Source organism: Girardinichthys multiradiatus, chromosome 19, assembly GCF_021462225.1.
Source record: "Girardinichthys multiradiatus isolate DD_20200921_A chromosome 19, DD_fGirMul_XY1, whole genome shotgun sequence".
Classification (NCBI taxonomy): domain Eukaryota; kingdom Metazoa; phylum Chordata; class Actinopteri; order Cyprinodontiformes; family Goodeidae; genus Girardinichthys; species Girardinichthys multiradiatus.
Genome location: NC_061811.1, coordinates 23,363,098 through 23,387,718, shown reverse-complemented (window position 1 = coordinate 23,387,718; position 24,621 = coordinate 23,363,098). Strand labels below are relative to the sequence as shown.

General features: G+C 42.5%; 1 protein-coding gene across 1 annotated transcript in view; it reads right to left on the bottom strand.

Moving 5' to 3' along the window:
- Positions 1–24,621, bottom strand: part of dph6 (diphthamine biosynthesis 6) — a 93,614-nt gene that overhangs the window by 48,699 nt on the left and 20,294 nt on the right. The window contains exons 4-8 of the mRNA XM_047346241.1: positions 22,419–22,492; positions 20,038–20,156; positions 3,156–3,217; positions 1,347–1,441; positions 1,165–1,258 (exon numbers count right to left, since the gene is read on the bottom strand). Coding sequence (XP_047202197.1) covers positions 1,165–1,258; positions 1,347–1,441; positions 3,156–3,217; positions 20,038–20,156; positions 22,419–22,492 — 444 coding nt within the window. The remainder of the gene's footprint in view (positions 1–1,164; positions 1,259–1,346; positions 1,442–3,155; positions 3,218–20,037; positions 20,157–22,418; positions 22,493–24,621) is intronic.

The window sequence follows — 24,621 nt, the reverse complement described above, 5'->3', positions numbered from 1 at the left end:
GGCAAATGATGGTGGTCCATCCCCACCCCCTGAGCTCAGTGCAGTTTCCTCTAGTGCTGGTGTCACCGCAGATCTGTCACCCTGACGAGAAGAGCTTCAGAAAGCTGAACGAGGGCAGGTTCTCCCCTGGTTGTCCCCCCACCGCCGCCACCCCTCTCTCGCTCCTCTTCCTTACCGTTTCAGGCTTTGGTTATCCCTGCTCTTTCTCCAGCTACCTAGGGGGGGCTAGAGGGGTCGCAGGAGCATGCAGCATCTATTTGCATTTTGGGGGTGGAAGTGGCTGTGAGGGGAGAAGGAAAAAATATATCGCTTAAGGGGGTGAGGCTGCATGGTCGCAGGGGTTGTTGGATGGGGGTATGTTTTCTGTCCATACCAGTGTCCTTCCCTTATCCAACATGAGGACATTCAGTACATTTTGTAAAAATGTCTGCATATAAATGCAGAGGAGCATGTAACAGTGTGTTCTGCAAATCACATACTTGATCCCTCAATGTGATGACAAAATACAAAGAAAAGGCTAAACTTATCTGCCACTGAGATTTTAATTAAACACATGAGTTTAAAACAAAGTAAATAAAAAAAAAAACTAAATTATCTAAATCTTTTCTATAAACTATTTAAGAAATTTAAGAATTTGTTGTCCACTCATGCAGGGAGAGTGAAATGCATCTTCTTCTTCTAGAGTTTGAGGCCCAATTCAGCCCCTAATTTACCAAAAGCCAATTTCTCCTCCTTCCCCACAATCCTTGCTTGTGACCGCTTAGCCAGCTACCTGAATGCAAAGCGCCTTAATGCGAGCAGACATATTTATTAAGCTGGGCCTAGTTTCCGGCTGCAGCGAATATTGCAGATGTCAAACTAGGCCATGTGGGGCTGGAGGAGCAAGAGATGAAGGGAGAGACCAAGAGCTAGAGTGTGTGGAAGTAGAGTCAGAATGGCCTTCTGGAGGTTGATCTGGATCCTACCCTGCAGATTTGTGTTTTTCCCTTCTCCTCGACAAAGTTATCAGGCACCAAAGGGTTGTGTTCTGGTATACTGTTTGGCCCTAAGAGCTGTGTGAACGTAATCAACCCCACAGAAGCTCAAACTTTTCCTTGCAAAACTATTGATATGGCATTGACTTTATATATTAAAACAACCTAAATTAGTGGAAATTAGACTCACTCTGTGTTTGTCCTCTGTGTGCATTTTGGTGAAGCGCAGGTAGCCAACAGGAGCAAAAGCATCTGCCGAGTGGATCACGGTCTCGGCTTCATCGCTGCACAAAACAAATGTACAGACATCCAGATATTTGGGAGAATAAAACATTTTGTCATGTAACAACAGTGTTGTACTGGTTTACTCACATAACTATCTTCTTTTTGAAGAGTGGACAATCAAGAGTTAACGTTTCATATTCACCTCCCTCACCACAAATATGGACTCCATACTTGTTGGAAAGCTGCTCAAACAAAGCAAAACCCTTTATTTAAACACTATGCAATGGTATAGAAAACATTCTGCCCTAAGACGGTAATCAGTTTAGAGAAATATATCATTTGTGCTACAGTACATCACTATATACAAAAGATTCAGGATTGACAATTTTATAGAAAACTATTTAAGCCAATAGGAAAACAGCAGTTTTTGTAACTTTTAGTTCAAGTTAAAATTTTAATAAAAACTTAATTTGACCATGAATGTCATCTTTATTTGGGGCTGTTAATGATTAATTTAAACCACTCTTTCATCAGGATTTAATTATGACACTTCGTATACATTTTTCTCCCTTTATGTCTTTTTTTTCCAACAAACAATTTCAATCAATTTTAATTAAATTAAATCATTTTTATTGGTCATTGCACATGTACATTACAAGAAGCATTAGAAGCAAGGATTGAGTTTAAAACTATTGTTTTTTTTTTCTTTGATACACACATAGCTGAAATGACCCAAATAAACTAATAAATACATATTAACATTTGGTTAAATGTTTCTTGGCAGGTTGCACCTCCATCAACAAGCTTCTGGTGAAATTCCTGTTGGAAATTGAAGCACTCTTCATGGCAGAATTGGCAGAATATAAATTGATTTACTGCCTTGGACCTGGATTTTAAGCATAGTCCACAAATTTATAATTAGAATAGTTTTGAAATAGCTATTCAGACAGTAATGCTAGCCTAATAATACCAGTTTTGTCCAAAACTACTTTTTTTGTCTAATACTAGTTTTTATAATTGTGAAAAGATATTGGTTAGAATTATTCTAGCTGCAATAAGTAATAAATCAATTAATCGAAAGAAGAAAAAAAAAACTGCTCCAAATCAAAATGTTTAAGTTTGACTAAAATTTGCAGCTGCCCACAAGAACAGTCTAAATTCCTTCAGGAGATAAATTTTATGTTCAGCCGAGAGAAAGATTGAGCTGTTTGCACTTAATGACGACATGTATGCTCGGATCAGTCTAAGCAAGGTTTTCTAACCTAAGAATAAACTGGCAAGCATGGTAGGGGTAGCATCATGATGATGGTCTACTTGGCTACCAGTGGTACTAATGTATTACACAAATTTAATGGCTTACTGAAGGAGGACTACCTCATTTTTTTAACTGTATCTGAAATTATGAGCCAGTTATAAATTGGCCATAAGTGGGTTTCAAACATGGCAAAATCCCAAGTAATTGCATAGATAAAGCAGGCTAACATTAATCTTCAGGAATGGTCACAAATTCAACCGTGCTGAAAATTAAGGGACTATCTCTGAAAGGTATATCCATGTCTGGAAACTAACATATTTCAAATGGGCAGTACCATTTCTGCCAGAAGCAGTGGTGAAATATCCACCAAGATGCTTGTTGATGGGTACAGAAAGCCTGGGATTTCTCTGTCATTCGCTAAGTGACATTAATCCAAATATTAATGGGGTTGCATGTATATATTTGGCCCCTGTAGATTAGAAAAAAAACCCACAAAATACATTCAGATCTTGAAGACGAAAGAAAAGGTTCAATGTCTCTTTAGGAGCTTCAAATGCATATAACATATATGCTGCTGGTGATATATGTAAACTTCTGAACTGTATGTCTAAGCATTTGAATAGAAAATTAAGTGCATACTAAAATATCAAAAAGTGCAAAGGTCAGATAGTTGGAAAGGTAGTGTGTATGTAGTGTATGACCTGTTTCAAGTAGGGCTCCATGTCAGCCAGGGATTTTCCCAAGTGCTTCTCTGGATCCAGGCCTGGCCTCCGCATGAAAAACACAGAGGAACATTCACAAAGCAGCACAAACAGAGACAAATACACGCACGCACAGAGAAGGAGAGAGAAAGATGGAGAGAGAGCAAGAGGTCTGATCAGAAACTGACTCAGTGATTGAAGATGACAGGCAGGGAGGTTTACGGGCAGTCACACAAAAACACTACTAAACCTGCACCCCGTATCTATTTGTTTGACTTTGCAAGTAGTGTACACAGATCTCTCTCTAAAGGGCAACACATTTCAATTGTAAGCCAAAAACTTCCCCAATTCACCCTTGCCTGCCCCCTGCACATCTAGTTCTCTTTGAGAACATAAACTCTGGAAAGGGATATTGTTTATTTGTCTCCCCTTCCCCTGAAATGGTGCATGGAAGTGACTCATAGGCATGGGAGAGAAAAGAAGGAGGGAAAAGAAAAAAATGCCCCAATTCAGTTTTGTATGCATACTCAGTGGTGGCATGCTCCTAAAATACAGGCTTGCTACCCCCCCACTCCCCAGACATTAAGACAAAAGCGTTTAAGTTTCCATTTACAAAATGAAATACACTCTTCCTGTTTACAGAAATAAAAAACTGCGGCTTCAGATTAGGATTAACACACTGACTGGTCTAATTTAGAAATGAAAAGTAAAATAAATCAGTCAACAATTTACTGAGCTCGTCTTGCACTGGAGGGGTTTTACTCCATTGTGACAGCGAAGCCCTGAGTTTGCCTTTTTGAAATTGAGGCCACAATGATGAACTCTATCTCACCCTGAGAGAAAGCACAGCCCTCGGTTTCCTACAGCACATTCTTCACCGCTCAGACTAAAAACAAAGCTTACAGTACCAGGTGCTAATGACAAAGAATAGAACAATAAAAACATAACAGGACATGAACATAAAATGCAAAATTTGAGGAAATTCCAAGCCATGTAGTATTTGCCCTTTCTCCTACTTTTAATGTTAGAAAAACAGTCTGAGGGTAGCACCATTGGAACCAAACAAGTGTAGCTGATGGTGTTTCACGATGGCTTGTTCTACAGCAGCATCTCAATTAAATAAAATAGTTTAAAAGTTTATTTATTTCTGGAATTAAAATCAAAAAGTGAAACTCATTTTTGTATGGATCTTTTAAACACAGAGTGATTTATTTCTGTAAATCTCAATGATTTATTGCTGTCAGTGAACCCAAAGTTCTGCTTCTCAGAAGATTAGAATACTACATCAGAACAACAAAAAAGGGGATGTTAAATGTTCAGAGGATTGTGAAGCAAACCCATTCATGGGTTTCAGGGAGATTTACAAGGAGTGGACTGGGGCCGGTGCACATGCTTCAAGAGCCATTATGCACAAAGATGTCTCCAGGACCTGGGATACAACTGTTGCTTCCCCCATGTTAAGCCAGTCAGAAGAGTCTTACGTGGGCTAAGGAGAAAAATGACGGGACTGTTCCTCAGTGGTCCAAAGTCCCCATTTCAGGTGAAAAAATTTGATATTTCACTTGGGAAATCAATGTCCAACAGTCTGTAAGAGGAGTGTAGAGGCACAGAATTCACGTTGCTTGTGATCCAATCCAATGTGCAGTTTCCATAGTCAGTGATGATTTAGGGAGACGTGTCATCTACTTGTGTTGGTCCACTGTGTTTTATCAAGTCTAAAGTTAGACTTTAAGACTTTTATTGCATTTCATGTTTTCCTCTGCTCACAAGTCTAACAGAGAAGCTGATTTCATTTTCCAGCAGGACTTGGCACCTGCCCACACTGCCTCACAGAGAATCTATGTCCTCCTGTCCAGAGGCAGATGAGAGACACCTGAGATAACGATCTGAATGCAGATATTAAAGCAACCTGGGCTTAACACCTCAGCAGATTCACAGTCTCATCTGTAATTCATGCAAAAGCAGTTCCCACCAAGTACTGAGGGCATATACTGAACATTACCAGGACATACTTCTCAGTAGGCTGATATTTTGCGTTAAAATTGGCCTTATGTAATATGTTGGGTTTTCAGTAGCCTACGGCTGCTGTTAAGAGGTGCTGTTTTAAAAAAAAAAAGGAAATTTGAGTGTGCAGGTCCCTCTCCATGATTTGATGGAGCCAGAAGATGGACGGATGCAGATTCATTACCCAAGAGATAGCGTATGACGCAGAGCACCCGTTTTCATGCTCTGCTCATCCCAACACTTAACCTGTGAAGCACCTCTCAGAACAACTTCGATGTTGTACATGATGCTGAGGTGTTTATAGGGGTGGAATGGCTTTTATTTTGGCCCTAGTTCTCTCCTGTATATATTATTTATGAATATGGCTTTTTGTTATTTGGTTTCTTTATTTTTAGTCAGTTTGGTTGATTTTTTTAATTTTTTCTTTTCATTTGTTTTTGCAAAGGTCCACCCTGAAGTTACCCCCAGCTCTGTCTCAGTGAATCTGAAAAGAAAAATAACATTTTGAAAATAAATCATTATAAAAACTGGACAACTGTGTTTTGTGGCTGCTTGAGGTCTGAAAAAGATGGATCACCTTCACTGTCAGGCAAGGCCACCCTGAGACAGACCATAGGAGCCATTATCATAAAAAATAAACAGAAATAAAGTCTTGTGATAAAAAAAGCCTCCTATGCATAACTAATCTACAGTATATAGTATACAAGTTTCCCTTTGTTGACTTAAGTGGTTTAAATAAATCATTTTGATGATCTTTTAATTTGTTTGGGAGGCACCTGCACATTATCTACTTGCTTTTTCTATCACTGACATAATTATTAACAAGTAACTGAATACCTATATGGATGGACTTTGAAGTTGTGACAGCAATGCCACTCTAAACAAAATCTGCTGAAATGTGCTTATAATTTCCCCGAAAATCCAATACAGTTCCTCTACAACTGCAGATCACATGGTCCTGTTCATTGGCATGGTCATGTGTTTAATTAGACGAATGAAGTTAATCCTAATGTGAGAATCTCTCGTCTCTCATGGCCTGACAACCTCAAAGGTTAATGTGTCATCTTCAGGCCCCATGGGGAGCGACGGCTGGAAGACGAGAGGAAAATGGAAAGGAGATGTGAAGGAGGGATGTCGCATCCCATCCCGCGTTCATCTTAATCCCAGCTGCGTTTCTCCTGTGGGTCTCCGTGGTCCAGCGCTTCAGGGAGGAGAGACAGAGGGCCACGGTAGAGAGGAGGGAGGGGAAAGGAGCAGAGTAGACAGGGTGTGGAAGGATAGAATGAGCAGGCCCTTATTCTCCTCCCAGGGGATCTGTATTCTTAATTAGTGTGAGAATATCTAATCTCAACATCCTCTCATCTTAACCCCGCCACAAAGGTAATAAGAAGGGTGAAGAAATGCATTAAAATTCAATCCAATTAAAACATCCTCTTTAATTAGTCATGCCTTTTAAGAAATTTTGAAAATTGGCTCCGAACTCCTGAAGGGGGATGCAACATTTCTTAATATGTTCATTAACTTCCCAGCTCTTAAATAATATATAACACATGATTTGATATTTACAAGGAGAGAAAGGGATGACTGAAATCTACGACGACAGGAGTGAGTGATAAAACCATACTAAGAAGGCATTAATGTGGAACTATTTCTCCAAAGACCACTTAGCACTTGTGTGAGTGTTTTCCTAATTGATGCTCCGGATGGAATTAAGGTTACTGAAACCATTTGTACATGAAGGAAGCTGGGATGAGGCTGCACTTGTACAATATATGCTTTGCAAAGTCTTAAAGAAGCCATCAGTATGAGCCATTGGCGATCTAACACCATTCATTTGCATGATCTCCACATCTCCGTCTCCTCTAAACCTGTTTTACAACTTGACCTAAACCCAATTACCTAACCTCATTATGCCACATTAAACCCAAATAAGCCCACTAGAAGCTGCCATTAGTCTGCCTCCAGAGACAGCAAGACCACTCTTTGGAGAGACACAAGCTTTCCTGAGCGGGACTGAAAGGAATGACTCTCTTTTAAAAAGGGCCTTTTTACATCTTATTATCCCATAAAAGTCCTGTTAAATTCAGTGAACTTTAAAACCTCAATGTCCAGTAATGACTAATGACTATTTTTTAGAAGCACAGTTGGCATTTAGGAGGCAATATTAAGGCAGAAGACAAAGTTTGCCAGGAAACCAGGAAAAGGAGTTTGTTTTCACTGCGTTTGAATAAAAAAAGCATTAAAAACAAGTTCATTGTGTTCTGTTCAGAAATAGTGAGTCTAGACAAAGAAGCATATCACTCCAGTACTAACCAATTGCCTAAATACTGATAAAACATTTTAATAAAAAACATTTGCCCCCCTAGCTGTCCACCCCATTCAAAAGCAGGACAATGTCTACCAACAAATAATAAAAACAACGATCAAGAACCAACTCCAGAAACACAAATCGCCCCAACGTTTTCTAGCAGTTCTGGGATGTGGCTGCACAACACCAGCCAGCTTACAGTGCTGGTGAGAGGTTTACATCCACTCATTATGGCCATGAATATCATACTAATGTTAGGGTTTTGAAGATGTATTTATAAAAGCAAAAGAGTTGGGTGCACAAGTTCAAATTCATTGTGGATTTTCTCAAAGCCACACAGGGCCAAAATTGTATAAACAGACTCCAATATCTTTGGATACATGTCACTTAGTAAGTTGCAGAGAAGCTCCATGTCTTTTGTAGCATGTTTGTTTTTTTACCCTGAGTAAGGTTTGGCCTGAATAATTGACTGCTCTACTGATCTGAAATGTTGGCAAATTGGCTTGTTTCCTGGCACAAGTGGATCGAATAATGTCACCTCAAATCTACAGCTAGACAGTTTTGCACAAATGAGTGTTTAAGAGTATAAAAATCCAAAACATAAAAAAGAATAATAATAAAAATCTGACAAGCTATATACCTCAAGGATAAGGATTTTATGGTCAGATCCCTTTGGTTCCAAAGACCAGTATGGTTGGAGGAGTCAAGGTGAGGCCACCTTTAAAACTGTACAATGTGGCTAGTACGATGGTGGTAGCATCATGCTGGGGGGTTTGTGCCGTACCTGGCAGTACTAGATCCATTGCACAATGTGGATGGATTCATAAAAATGTAAATCTACCTCCAAATTCTTCAACTTCACATGGAATCAATAGGTAGATGGTTTAAATGTTCAATATTTACATATTGTGTGATAAAACAGGACAAAATCATGAAAACTGGTTTTGGAATTGTTGGGACCCAGCCATGGCAGACATGGATTTCAACATTAAACTCCGGTAAAGACTTTCCTGGAACTTCCAAAATAAATTGCATTAACCTACTTCCAGCCACTGAGGAAGGGGGTAACTGAGGACTTCCTGTGACATCATTGGCCAAATAAAAGCACCCCCTTTTCAATGGTCCGATCTCTTCCACACCGGTGTTCATCGGTATAGGAGGGGGGCAAAGCGCGCTGATGTCTCTTTGGTGGCAAAAAGACAAAACTATTCAAACTGGATCCAAGGATGTCATACGATCATCCATCATATGCAAAGTTAAGTACGAATGAAATACTGTATGTGTATCCGGTATTTTCATTCATGAACAGGGAAATTAAGGTGTAAGCATTGCTTACTTTCTCTCTGAGGCCTGCAGAAGCAAACTGTCCCAGAGAAGTTCCCTACAGAGACACGGTCACTACGAAGCCGAGCGGAGCGGTTTTCCCTGTCTGAGAGAAGGACAACAGGAGCCGCGTCACCGTGTTAACGTGCAGTGTAGTTGGCGGACACAACGAGCCGTCTTTCATCCACAGCTACAGAAGTTAGCTGGAAGCTAACCGTTTAAAGACTGTGGACATTTCTTCAAACTTCGCCGCCTTGGACAACGTTCCTCACCACGGTTCATGAGGTTAAGTGTTTGGGCAGAGACAGAGAAATAAAAGGATTTAGATTGAAATGATCTAAATGTTTTTCATTTTATGAAGTTTGGTTTTGTTTGTGTTGAACTCAGCTATCTTGGTGCTAGCAGAATATCTGCAGCACACATGTTCAGTTTGTGTTCTTTGTTTGTGTTTTTAAAGTTAAGACAAACTTTATCAAAAGGGTGATTTTAAACAGAACATTGATCATAATGCGCCGTCCGCACTTATGCATTTTAACCCTTTTATTAACCCTGGTATTTTAAAGGTATGTGTTTGATTCTGGTGCTTAGCTATCAGCTTCTTATGTCAGCTCAACTGCTAACCGGTAAGAACACGAGCTTGATACTAAAGAGTATTTAACTGAAAGGTTTAAAACATTAGTCTATTAAAATAATATTTTATCTGGTCTTGCACTGTGAATGGTTGTCTGTTATAGGAATCGTTTGATTGCAGTGATGGCCTCAAAAGGTTCTCTTTCAACATTCGTTTCGGTATCTCACTAAGGGACACGCTTCCAGCGCCTGTCCCCCAGAAGCTCTATTACATTACGCCAGTCTTGACTGGCAGGCGGAAGTGACGTCCGCTCCCATGGGAGGGACTTCCTCCCAGTATAGAAGCCGGCATCACGTAGGTGATCTTCAGCCTAACACCTCTTCTTGCTCCCAGAAGCACCTCTCAGACGGTCATTACAGTAACTTGAGTTAGCTTAACTGTTCACAGAGCGAGCCAACAACTCAGCCGCCGAGCGCTTCTCAATAACTGTGCTCGACCGTTCTGAGTCCTTTTCAACGCTGGTCTGTCGCCAAACAGCAGCGCTGCAACTGGTCACCAAACTAGCTGCAATCTTAACGAAGCTTACGAAGTTGTGTAACTTGCACTCGTTCTCACCATGAACAGAGTCAAACCACCATCTAGAACCTGCACATGTGGCAATCTCATAGCTGGGGCAGATACCCACTCTGTCTGTGCTTCGTGTCTGGGGCTGCCAAATGCCCAGGACACGTTAGCGTCACCAGCGAGCTGCGAGCACTGTGCCCGGCTCTCCCTTAAATCTCGTCGGCGCAGGCTAGCACGCCAAGCTAGCTTGTCGGAGGATTATCCTATGATGGGGGTAGCCAATCCCCCGCCACCTGAGCTTCCTGGTACTGATGAGAGAGAGCCCACTTTGGCTGGAGCCAGTTGGGGTGATCAGCTCGACGCTGTCGTGCCACTGACTGACCCACAGGAAGACGAGGCCGCACTTCCAGTTTTCAGCACTCTTGCTAATGCTGAGTCCGAATCTGAAGTGGAGTCCATCAGTCTTGGGTCTGACGACGACGAGCTGGACTGCGGGCCTTATGCCATCCCGTCGGCTGCAAAGCCCTCGGTGACGGATGAGACCAGTCGCTGCGGTTCCCAAAACCCGACTGCAACGGACCTGCATGATGTCTGCAGAAGGGCAGCAAAGAAGCTGGGCATCGAGTGGCCGGACACCCTCACCGAAACTACCACATCTCGATATGAGGGGAAGCGGCTTACGAGAGCCAAATCTTCCAGCAGAACGCTGTTGCCGGTCTTTCCCGAGTGCCTCGAGGAAGCAACTCGGTCCTGGAGCAATCCTCTCACAGCCAAGAACCCCGCCCTGGGAGGGTCGGCGCTGGACTGGATGGGCATGGAGGCCGGCGGTTTTTCACATCTGCCTCCCGTCGAACCTCTGCTGGCATCTCACCTGCTCCCATTGCGGAAGTCAGCCATGACAGCGGCAGGACCCACCCTTCCGTTCAAAGCTGATTCTTTTCAGTCCGCTCTGAATGAGAAAAGCTACAAGGCGGTGCCTGCATCTGTTAAAGCCTTAAACGCTTCATCTCTTCTCCTCGCTTACCAAGCGGAGTTACAGGAGCAGATGACTGGCACACCGATGGCCGATTTGTGGGACGAATTGTGCGTGGTGACAGACCTATGCCTGCGTCTCCACAGAAGCGCTGTCCAAGCCTCCGGGAGAGCCATGGCCCTGATGGTCACTCAGGAGAGAGCTAGATGGCTGAACCTGTCTAGCCTGTCTCAAAGAGAGAAGAACCAGCTCCTCGACACCCCCATGGACCCCGAAGAGCTTATTCGGCCCCACCGTGGCAGCCTTGCAAAAACGCTGAGGAAAAAAAGAGGGAAGGTGAAGCGCTAAAGCTGTGTCTGCCCAGGAAAGCGCAGCTCCCCCACCCCCCCAGCACCCCATGTGCCGTTTGCTCAAGCGGCGGCTCAACCGGCCTACCGCATCCCCAAACGCCAGCCTCAGCCGGAGTCAATGGACTGTGGGAAACAAACCAAACTCAAATGTGCTTGGGGAAGGAAGCCAGTCGCTCCCCCGGCGACACTGGGAAACCAAGCGACCCCTTCCGCTACTGTGAGCGCAAAGAAAAAGAGGCGCGCTACCTAAGGAGCTGTCTTCGGGATGGAAGAGCAGGATCTGCCGGACACCTGCACTCCCCTACCAGGACACATCCTGTCCCAGTTTGAGTTCAGAACACCACGTTCAAGGCAATTCAAACGGCCTGCAAAGCCGACGTTGGAGCTCATCGTTCAGAGCCGACCGAAGCGGAGGAGGATCAAAGCCACCGAGAGCTCAGTGGAGCCGCAGCTGTGGCCAGAAAGCCCACAACAGTGCACAAACACATGCCAGTGTCTAAAAACACCTTCCCCCTTCACAACATGTTCAATAAAGTTGTTTTCTGGCACGCATCCAGGCCTGGAGCCGAGGGCGCAGCCACAACGAAAAAACATGAAAAATATGTGAAACATAACACACGGGCAGGACGTGGCTGTGCAGCTGCACATGAGGCCTCAAGGGGGAGCTCTCACCCTACCTCTAACACAGCAGGCTGCTTTTTCTGTGGAAGAAGCAGACCTGGGTGGAGCGCAGCTAGCAGTTGTAGCGGAACAGCAGATCCCTCAGCCGGTGTCGCGCAGTGTTTACACCTTTAGGTCCACTGGCAAACAACACTCAGCTGTGGCGAGCGTGTGGAGCGTCAGATTGGGTGATAAAGACTGTATCCAAGGGATACAGGCTCCAATTTGTGACAGCCCCACCCCATTTCAAGGGCATAGAACAGTCATGCGCCCGGGGAGAGTCTGCTCGCGTCAGCAAGAGGAAATAATTTCCCTGCAGCACAAAAGAACTGTCCGGCTGGTACCGCAGGAGCAAAGCAGAGACGGGTTTTACTCCAGATACTTTCTCGTGCCGAAAAGGGGCGGGAGTCTGCGACCGATACTGGATCTGCGGGCTCTGAACACATATCGGTATTCGTTCAGGATGCTAACACACGCAGCTCTGATAAGGTTTGTGCGTCAAGGAGACTGGTTTGTCTCCATAGACTTGAAAGACGCATATTTCCATATCCCTATATACCCCCCTCACAGAAAAAACCTCAGATTTGCGTTTCAGGGAAAGGTATACGAGTATCTGGTACTTCCTTTTGGCCTCTCACTAAGCCCTCGTGTGTTCGCGAAAGGCAGCCATCGCACCTCTGAGGGGAAGGGGGATGCGTCTGGTGACGTATATAGACTATTGGCTGATTGCAGCTCAGTCTTTAGAGGAGCTCATGATGCACGCCGAGATGCTTACTTTACATCTGACAGCTCTGGGATTCACAATAAACCGGGAAAAGAGCATTTTAACCCCAGTACAAACAATCACCTTCATTGGCCTGTCCCTGAATTCAGCCGTGTTCAGAGCGCGCCTCTCAGCGGACCGAGTAAAAGCCTTTCAGGGTTGTCTGGCACTCTTTTGCAGAGGCACACAGGAGAAATTCAGATTATGCCTCAGACTGTTGGGTCTGATGGCATCTGCGCTGGCGGTCATCACACTCGGCCGACTACACATGCGCCCGTTTCAGAGAAGGGTGGCGTCACTCAGCTTGAGCCCCACACGCCATGCTCACCGCAGCGTCCTGGTTTCTCTCATATGTGCACGCGCGCTGAGCCCGTGGAAGCGCCCCGGTTTTCTCAACACCGGCATTACCATGGGAACCATCCTGACGAGGAAGGTAATTACCACAGATGCCTCGCTGACAGGTTGGGGAGCCACTCACGAGGGGATGATGGTAAACGGCGTTCGGAGTCCACAAACACAGACAGCTCACATAAATTGTCTGGAACTCCTGGCCGTGATGCTGGCACTGAGACACTTTAGTCAGAACGGACAACACAACAGTGGTTGCTTCCATCAACAGACAGGGGGGTCTGCGCTCACGTCATTTACACGAGCTGGCATACAGACTGATAATCTTGACCAGCTCACACCTGCTGTCGCTGAGAGCAACTCACGTGCGAGGGGTAATGAACAGAGGTGTCAAGGGGCAATCCCCGCTACAAAGAGTGGAAACTCCACAGCGAGGTGATGTCCCAGATATGGAGGAGGTACGGCCGAGCGGAGGTCGACCTCTTCGCATCAGGGGAAAACCCTCAGTGTCCGATGTTTTTCTCACTGACAGAGCGACAGGCTCCACTTGGACTGGATGCTCTAGCGCACAAATGGCCACCGGTCCTACTGTACGCCTTTCCCCCGCTGGAACTGATCATTCCTACTCTCACCAGGGTGCGAGAGGGAAAACACTCACTCATTCTGATAGCTCCCCGCTGGCCAGGGAAACATTGGCTAGTGGAGATTTTTCAGATGCTACACGGCGAGCCATGGCAGCTTCCCCTCCGCAGAGATCTCCTGACGCAGGCACGCGGAGAAATATTTCATCCGCATCCGGAGCGCAAGGCCCTATGGGCCTGGCCTGTGAGGGGTTAAATCTGGCTGCCAGTGGGCTTCCCCAGAACGTTATTGACACAATTCAAAATGCAAGGGCCGTTTCCACGTGTAACGTGTATGAGGGTAAATGGCAGGCATTCGTGGGTTGGTGCGCAAAACCTATGGTGAGCGTAATGCAAATCCCTGTGTCGGACGTTTTAACTTTTCTGCAGGCACTGTTGTATAAAGGCTTGGCTTTTTCCACTGTGAAGGTGTACCTGGCTGCTATTTCAGACTGGCACGTTGGCTTTGGTGACAAAACAGTGGGGCAGCACCCCCTGGTGTGTCAATTCATGAAAGGTGCACCACAGCTCCGTCCAGTGTCGAGGAGCCTCACTCCTTCGTGGGATTTACCTATGGTACTCGATGCGTTGTCACGTGCACCGTTCGAACCGTTGCAGCAGGTTGAGCTCAAAGTGCTTTCCTTTAAAACGGCCTTATTGATTGCTCTGGTTTCTGCTAAGCGTGTGAGTGACATTCAAGCGCTTTCAGCTAACCTGTCCTGTATGCAGTTTCTGGATGAGTCAAGGGTTTTACTGAAACCTAATCCTGCCTTTATACCTAAGGTTGCTACGGCTCTGCCATGCCGTGCCCTTGAATTAATGGCTTTCTACCCACCACCATTCTCCTCTCAGGAGCATGAACGACTGCATACACTCTGCCCAGTACGAGCTCTGCGGTTATATGTGGAAAAAACAGCGGATTTTCGCAAATCAGAGCAGCTGTTTGTGTTGTGGGCTTCATCACATAAAAGAAAGCCTCTCACAAAGCAACGTCTTTCGCATTGGGTAGTGGAGGCTATTATTATAGCTTATGAGAGCAGAGGCCTTGCACCCCATGCAGGTCTGCGGGCTCACTCCACTCGTGGTGTGGCCTCATCCTGGGCATTGTTCCAGGGTATACCTGTGGAGGAAATATATGAGGCTGCCAGCTGGACGACCCCTCACACCTTCACTAGGTTCTATAAACTGGATGCCACCAGGCCCGCACTGGCTCACACGGTTCTGGGTGTGGGTTCCACATTGCCATGAATGCAGGATGCATCTGTTGGTCTTCGAGTGAGCTTATCTGGCAATATGGGAGCAGAAATATCCCATAGTGAGATACCGAAACAAATGTTGAAAGAGAACTTTAGGTTAAGGATTTAACCCCGGTTCTCTGAAACATGAGTGAGGTATCTCACCAGATCACCCTCCTTGCTAAAGTTGTGCAACAAAATATTAAGGTAAGGGTACCATCATTTTTGTCCAGGCCTGTTTCATGAGTTTATTTTTTTAAATAATTCTGTTGAAGCATGTTTGAAAAGCAATGTCTGTCTTTCATTTGTTCATTTTCATAGAATTGTTATTCATTATTACCTTTGTCAGATTCAAGTTATTTCTGTGACCATTGTGGGATTTTCTTTCATTAACCAAGGGGTACCAACAATTTTGTCCATGTGTGTATGTGTGTGTATGACTGTAAATTTGGAGAACATTCACAATAAATTTAAACTTGAGCACTAAATTCTTTGTATTTAAAAAAAAATTATTTGATTGTTGTATAATCAGTCCACCCTAAATAAGAATGGTTCAAAGGCACCTATAAAACCCGAAAATTAATATGATATTAATGTCCGTAAAACATGGATGCAAACTCCTCATGAGCCCTGTAGGCACCACCCTGCAGGCTGAACAAACCCATCCATCATAATGCCTGTCTTCACACCCTTAATTATATCATGAGATATCCATTGTCTGTGAACCAATAGGCCATAACTGTTCTGTCAGAGCAAGAAGAAACAACAGAAGTTGACAATATAATTAAAAAAACTGTGAAAAAAATCTGTTGTTTACTCAACAGAAGTTCATTCAAGAGAAAAGACTTCTCTCACTTCTATCCTTTTTAAAGTCAAACACAATTATCTCCAGACCACAATTTCCCTCCGTATCTTTTTAGAGACCACGATCAGTCTTTCAATCCTTGATAAGGTAGATTTTTGTAACCCTGCAGCACTGGGTTACCTATTTAATTAAAACTACTTGTGATTTTGCTTACTGAGCCTAATGCCAAATTAAAAAGCTGGGAGATTCTAGATACTGTCTAAACTGAGCTAAGCGCAGTATTGCAAACATCCACGGCTGTCTTAAGATGTGGTGAAGCGAGCTGACAGCTCTGCTTTAATCCCTGCCTGTAGAGAGAGAATGCAGAGAAAATTGGATTCATGATGTGTAACATTTTAGCCTTTAAATGGATGAAATAAGCATCTCCTCCCTCATAGGTGAGCCGTATCAGCCTTTAAACAATGTTCTAAAAGACCCTTTGCCAAAACAATAGATGTTCACTATCACCTAATCTTTGCAAGGCAGACAGATGATTATAGAAGCGAAATAAGAAAGGAGAAGAGGGAAGTGGTACAGCATAAAGGATGGTAAGATTAACAGGATGTGTGAAATTTGTCAAGCTCTTATCTCAAATTCTGTTGGTGTGAGAAGCAAAATAAGGCAGCATGAATTTTGCTGCAATCCCATCAGGACGTAATCTTATTTTCAGAAAAAAAAAAAAAAAGTAAAATAAAAGAAATAAACTTCAGTCAAGTGTGCAGCATTGAACCTTTGTGTTCACTCATATACTGGCAGTTCTATACTATACATCATACAGGGGTAGGATATGGCAAAAATATCATGTCACACTTTTTTTAAACCAATCTAAAAACATAGACTTGAAGAGCATTAAGGCCAAAAAATGTTTTTTTGAGCAAATATGTACCAATTTGGGCAATGTTGCCAACGTTTAGCACACTGTTTGGCCAAACATAAAATTTTATTGTAATTTATAAGATTGACCACAACCACTCACAGTTAACGTGCACACTCACAATATAAACAATGTTCATCAACTAAAAGTAAGTGATGAAAATAATACCGATGTGTCTGCAAAGGAGCACAGAACACTAATGGACAGTACCTGCCTTATAGAGGGCTCTATGAAATCCATTTATTCTTATTTTTGTTATCCCACATTTTTTGGTTAACATGTTCTACAAAGTCAACACATTCTTTATCCTAAGAGAAAATATTCGATCAGACAGTTAATGTATAGATTTCAGCAAAATGTACAATTTTCATTTCAAAATTCCACACAATTCCAGCATCTTCCAGAAGCACATTTATCAGTGAATAGAAAGAAGGCCTTGCTCTCAGTCTCCGCTCCAATTCATCCCAAAGGCGCTCTATCGGGTTGAGAACTGACCAGCCAAGCTCATTCACACCAAACTCTCTCATCCTCATCGGCAGAAGCCAGTCCAGCCTCTCTTTCACACCAGTGTAAAGGATGAAAAATGCTTGGAATCTAGATCCATTAGCTCACATCCACCATTCAACAAATTCAATGATGTTCCACGTATCACAGTGGTTTTCCCTTTCTATTGCAAATTACATCTGCATTTTCCACAGCACAGATATCCAAAGTTTAATCCTTCACAATCTAATACCTTTATACCACTGGCACTTATGATAAAGAAGTAAACACAAACTTTAAATCTATTTTTGGGAAAACATTTTACACAATATTTGCAAAAAATATATTAAATACAAATTTGCAACCGTTTGTTTCTGTACTTCTAGGAAAAGACTCATCTTTTTTTCTCTACTGTGACAGCGCATTTAAAATTTTTAATTAGGAAGATAACAAAAGAAAAGGAAAAATATCTTTTATAATTTTTATATAACATAAGTGTCATTTTCATTATCTTCTGAAACCATCTGAGCTTAATTAAAAGCTACGAGCTATTAATTGTCCTTAAGGATATACTAAATTCTTTTTTTTTTTTTTGGTAGTTCAAAGGTAGCATTTAAGTCATGCAGACAGATCTGGATTTTACACGTGCCAATTTTTCCTGCAGCTCAGGACCAATTAACTGCTGAACCTATGCCCTGGTACATACCTGCACTGATCAATCAATTATCTAATCACATGAATATTTTATATTACCTTTTAGAAATGCCAATTAGCACAGTCAGCACAAGAGATATTGCATTTTAAAAAGACAGCTCCAGAACCACACAACACATTTTCCTTTAATTAGAAGCATTTCCTAGCACTCATTTGCATAAACTTGGGTGATTGAACTTTCTCCCCACTATGAGAGTTGGCATCTTAAAAAAAAGGTTTTACATAGTCATCAGCATACAAATATGCTTTCAAGAAGACTGACTTTGAGGATCAATCTGCATATAATCAGATGCACGTCAAGAATTTCTGGAGTTAGTGGAATCTTGGTCAACTGGACAAACTAATGATGGAAAATAAATCTTGAATGACTTCTCATTTCTGAGAACCAAAGGGGAAAAACTTTCCAGCCTTCTACAGAATATCATAAGCAGTTGGGATTTCAGATGCAGATTTAACCTTTGCCCCAGGAAAGTCCCCCACCCCCTTTTCTAAAGGTCTGCAGAAGCAAATCCCTCAAAGACTCATTTTCTTTCTCTACCACACACAAACATACAAAAAACGAAGCCCACCAGGTACGCCCTTCTGTTACCCAATCTCCCCTAAACAGCACACCTCACTGCTCAGACCTGCTCCCACTAAAGCTGCAATTATGAGGGCTGCCTAAAACGCCTTTGGCGCATGTCCCTCCATTCAATTCTCTCCTTTCTAATTACTACTGCCCTGGGACAGGTGAGAAGTCAGGCCTGATACGATCTGCTCGCCTTACCTGTAGCCAAAACACACACATACACCAACTCACACAAACATCTTCAGCACGGAGGCCAAGACATACACTTGAAGGCACCCGAGGTGATCTTCTATTCTAATTATAATCTTTTAAAATATTTTGGGAATTTGCTTTCAGACCAAGTTGTGTTTAGATTAGAAAGCTTAGCAGGATACCAGAGTTACAGGGTGACACATCTTAAGAGTGGGCTGACTTCTTAACAAAAACATTTCTTTCATTGGAAAACATCTGGATTACAAACGGTAGATGAGGAACTTAATATCCATATGTGCAAGTTCTTACAAAAAGTACATTTGACAGTTCCATTGAACCCCTCGTCAGTCTGTATATAGACTGAAAAGGGGTCAATATATATATATATATATATATATATATATATATATATATATATATATATACACTTACATATTATGGTTTAAACTAAATGTAACATTGATTTAAAGCAAAATCTGTCCAGCTTGTTTAATCTAAAAAGAAAAGAAAATCTTGCAAACATGAATTTAACATTATTCCTCAACCATGAGAAGTTATTTGAGCAGTGTTAAAAGATAATCAGAATATCCCAAACATGTAAATCAGCTCCACAGGTCATCAGTCAGCTGCAGACCCTCATTCGACTGATTGCTTCCAAAGGTGACAACAAGCACTTAACAGCACCTAAACAGGGTGTGTATAATGATCACCCCCTGCAAGTAATTTAAGAGAAAAAAGAAACATTTGTAGCCATAATAATCATTTGTCACTGGAACAGTCAAAGAGGATCCAGCTGCACCATGAAGTAGATATAGGTACAGATCCTGACATCATGTACTTGAGAGAAGAAAACAGGAAAACCTTTGTTCTATCCCTACTGTTTTACAGTAATCTGATCTTTCTGTCCTCAGGCTCCAAAACAGGCAAGAAGAGAGCATGTGACTCCATTGTAACCTCTTTCCTCATAGCTGAAGCAGTTGGAGACTGCAAACGAGAGACACAAGATTTTAATCTTCACTTCACGGACCACAGAAATGGAGCTATGCCTAAGTGAGCCTCTCCTACATGGTGCAGACATGCGCCGGTTATTGACAGCTTGCATTAATGTGCGGAGCAATCACCTACAAGTATTTCTCAACTGCCAACCGTCTCTCCACCCACCCTCCCAATACTCTAGCACAATAACAGCTCCCTCCTCCTCTGTGCTTCTTATCTTTTCATACTGTTCTCCGGTTCAATTCTTTGCCGCTGGCGCAAGTCTCAACACCGCCGCTAAGCCACAGATTAATGAGTAGGGTATTACTTCACTCATCTCCTCCTTTCCCTTTAGTTACACCACTTTTTTTCACCATCTTTTACTCATCCAAAGTCTGTGTTTCTGACAAGCTAGGCACCTCAAGAATAAGGAAACAAAAGGTGGGAAAAAGGCGACTAGAACAGATGTTAACTGGCTGGAGCACAAACAAAAGACAAACAAAAAAAACTCACCAAAGGCGGCAACTTTGATGAGGATGGCATATAGGTCAGACTTAATCATCTCGGACAGCAGAGACTCTTGGTCTCGGCGCCACAGGTAGGCCAGGGGCTGCAGACCAAGCCGCAGACATCTATGAAACAAGTGGAAGGGATGCAAAGTGGTTATTATTGAATATCTGGCCACTTCAGAACAATTTCATAACCCCATCCTGGCATAGCACCTTCTCTAATTACACAAATGCTGTCACCCTCGATAGGCCCACAGCTCATGCCTCATTAATGGAAACAAAAAACCCCATTTAAGGGCTTTTGTTACAACATCAAACCAAATGCAAATGAAACAAACAAGGAGGACGTAACAGGAGCCGACCTGTCTGTTCAAAAGGTCCACTCCTCAAAGATGGGTCTATTACAGATGTTGCAATATTTGTCTGCATCTCTGGTACAAATGTGCAAAAAATTCAGCTTTTATTGCAATAACAGCATAATCTCACAGTAAAACCTTTTTTTTAGAAAAACAACCTTTAATTAGAGCATATTTAATTAGTGTGAAATAAACATGTTTAGAATAATAGTTTTTAACTAAATAACAGGGGCTAAATTCTTGGTACCCCACACAATCCCTTTAAAATAAATGTAACCAAAGCGTTTTTATTTTTTTATTTCATGTTTTCCTTTTTTAGGCTGATCAGAGTATCTGGGAATCTCTTCTTCACAGCCCAAGTCTTTCAGTTTCCCCAGGGTATAAATATGACATCACATAGAGGCACATCAATTTTAGCCACTGACCACTAAGTTGGCCAAAAACTCGGGTTGCACAATGTTAGGAAAATTTGGGATATGTAATAATGTTGGTGATTGTTGCAATGACGATATGGAATGCAATAAATATGTACTTTGCAAAACAATAAAGTTTTTCTGCTTTGGGCTCACTGCAAACACAGACCCCAGACCGTGAGCCGTTGAGGAAGCCACTGGAAAAATATGTAATTAAATTCATTATTTTCCTCTAAACAACATAGTTTCATTGAAAAAGTCGCTCATGGCTGACGTGTGCTGCTTTGGCCATAAAACAACTTGTTTTAGTTTCTTAATGACTTTAACCATCATCTATTACTGGCACAGAGAGCTTTAAAAGCAAGGTAACTATGATAAGCTAATATTTATTGAAGTCCAAACAGTTATTTGTGACATTCATATTGTGTATATTCATAAAGCAATCTAAATAAATTTCCATAATATCCACAACATAATGTACATGCCAACCAGTTGCATGGGAGGGATGCCAAAAAAACCCAAAACGTTTTATTTCCTACAATGACAACAGGCAGAGTTTGCCGTTCTCTACTGGGAGTGTAACTGGAACCATTTGCATTAACAGGATGAGACCAACACTGAGTTTTTCAGCAACAAATAATCCGGTTTGGTCTGATCAAAACAAAGGGTGAATATGTGAAAAAGTAGTGCCATCAAGTACGGTGGAGTGGTGGAGGATCTATGATGCTGTGGGTCTGGTTCTGCTCCAAATAGCAGAAGTAGACCCTCGTTAGACAGACCCTTGTCAGAAAGCATGGCATCATGTACCGTTTTAAATACCAGGTCATTTCAAATAACAATCAGGTACACTCTGCTAGCAAACTTAAAATCTTCACTGTCTCTTTTGGCAGGAAAATGATCCAAAGCCTATGGCAAAATCAGCACAGACATGGTTTATCAGACACAAAACCACCTCTCCTCCATGAAAAACTGTGAGTGGAGCTAAAGAGAAGCGATTAAGGAGAGGGGCGAGGACTGTGGACAGAGCAAAATTGAGGCACATGTGATTTCATATGTAGAAAAAAAATCTTAATGTGGGGATTTCTTATTTTCCAGTATAATGGGACTCAATTAAAAGGCTGGTATTTCTACATTTTTACTGTTACAGTTTGCTTTTGAAATTGTACATCTTTACCAGTGTTGCCAATAAATGTGGTTGTGTCTCTAGATCACAAATACGATGAACTTAATTTAATGTTTGTTATTAAAAGCGTAGCTTTTGTGCTGTGCGCAGAAAAAAACAGAGACTAGGCAGGGAAAAACTTGGGAGAAAAAAAAAAAGAAGAAAACATGCTAACATTTTAAATTTTAAATTTCCATTTAAAACCCCTTCTCCCCATGAAAACACAAACACTAAAATGAAACTAGTCTAAATAAAAACAGCATAAACAAAACAAATGTGTGTACATGCGTGTGTGTGTTTAAATAGAACCCTGTCTTAGTTTAGTTTAGGCACACAAGTGAGCTAAAAACTGGAACACGTACCGTTTTCCTTTGGTGGACCACAGAATGTGCCTCACTTGAGTTCAGAGGAGCAAGTAAGCTTTGCTGTTATAAATCTCCAGTGTTTGACTTACACATTTTCCACACGGACCCTCTGGTAATCGGATAGAATGGCTCCTACAGACACAGCCTCAATGGACTCCTTTTCCTGTAAGCACAAACAGACGAAGAAAATGCCATTATGATTCATTTTTTTATCATAAAGTCAAAATAAACTTGTATTTAGTTCCATGAGGAGTGCAAACTGTCCTTTTCTAAACTCAAATGGAATCTAAAAGTGTTACAGGAACGATAAAAATTTGCAAGAGCAACACAGAAAGCCACAGCTTAGAGAAGATTGAGAAGCAAGGGTTTGGGGACATTGTCAAAAAGTGGAATGCAGCTCAGGTCAGAGATTCAAGAGCCACCCCACACAGACGTATCCAGAACATTGGCTACAGCTGTTGCATTCCTTGTATTAAGCCACAGAGATGTTCAGAAGAATTTCACCTGGGTAGAGGAGAAGAAGAAATGGGCTGTAGCTCGTTGGTCCAAAGTTCTCTTTTCAAACATTTTGAATTTCATTTGGAAATCAAGGTTCAACAGTCTTGATGAAGAGTGGAGAGGCAGAGAAAGTTACTTGAGGCCCAGTGTGAAATATCTAGTCAAGTATGATCTGGGGTGGATTTTGTTTTATTTTTTAGAGCTTGTCGTACTACCTTTTGCTGACAAACTTTATGGAACGATGATTTTATTGTACTGCAAGGCTTAGTGCCTAGCCACACTGCCAAAAGCACCAATACCTTTAATTACTATGGTACCACAGTTTCTGTGTGTAATGAATCTGTGTGATGAAAATCTTTTTTAACTGAATTTCAGAATTTACTTTTTGATAATACTCTAATTTGCTGAGACGCAACTGTATAAGCACAGATCTGCATCTGGTCCAAACCTTCCACCCTCTGCACATCCAGCCAAAAGATGGAGCCACACTGATGACTTGAAGCAACAGCTAAACTTTCCTTCTGTGAGTGGCATGTTTCTTTAATATTGCTAAAGGCGGATCTAATTGCTCTTCATATCATAGTCAATCTTCAAAAACTGTGGGACAACAATACACTTGAGAGATGCTGGCGCAGCCTTGAGATGCGTTCAATCTTCTTACAGGAAAACAGGCTTGATCTGGAGTGACACACTCAAACACACACACGAACACACACTCTCACAAGCAAGAGCTACATGCTGATGGACATGCATCCTCACAAATGCCTCCATGGCCCCCCTCCTTTACCCACACACACCTGCAGATTCATTAGAACATTACATGGGCTGTAATTAGAATGAGAGGCAAGGGTAGAAGCAGTGGAGGGAGGCCCAGGCCTCCAGTAAATTACCTTGTAGCCATTATCAATTTCCCTGGCTACTGGTCCTTAAGATAACCCCCCCACCCCCCCTCCTTCTTCTCCTCCTCCACGACCCTCCCTCTCCCTGTGGTCTCTTCCTGCAATTTTTCTCTGCCTGATAAACATGCTGATTAAAGCGAACAGCGTGTAAAGCTTTGATACTTTCCTAAATGAAATCCATGCCCTGCCTGGGGCCTGATGCTGAGCTCAGAGGCACAAGCAAACACGCTCACACAGCTCCACATAGGCATGCCAGCTAATCAGATAAAGGATGTGCTCTGTGCATGTGCACTGTACTAACTGTGCAGCAGAGGATGTGAGGTATTAAGCTGAACACAGAGTCAAACACAGACATATCTTAAGAAGGGATTTTCCTTAAGTTCTAAAAATCTCTCCAGAGAGTTCAGGACCAGAACATACATTAGAGTCAATCTTATTGCCCGGTGACAGTAATTAAGTCAGACTGATAACATTTCAGGCCAGCATAGTAGGAAAGGTGGCTGCAGGCGGTGTCATGTAATTCTAGGTAAGCCTCGAGGAAAACACCACTCTAATACAATGATAACCTTTTGCCTAAATGCAACTGTCACTCTCTAAAGAGGCAAATTACGAGGCAAAGAGTGGAATTAGGGAGGACAGACAGAAAGCTGAGAAGATTCACAAAGGAGAGAGTTTGTAAAGGAGCGTGCAACATCAACACCAATTTAGTCCCTCGGCTTTAAACTTGGCAGGACCTGACAAGAGTATCAGAGCGCCAGAGCAACAACAAACAACAGCTTCTTTGTGTATTTTAGTCCATCTGTCTCCCTCTATCTCCCCTCTCTCAGGAGGCAGGCGGTTGTGGGTACTTGGACCTCTAAGGTTCAACTCTGCCTCGTCTAATTAAATGGCACCT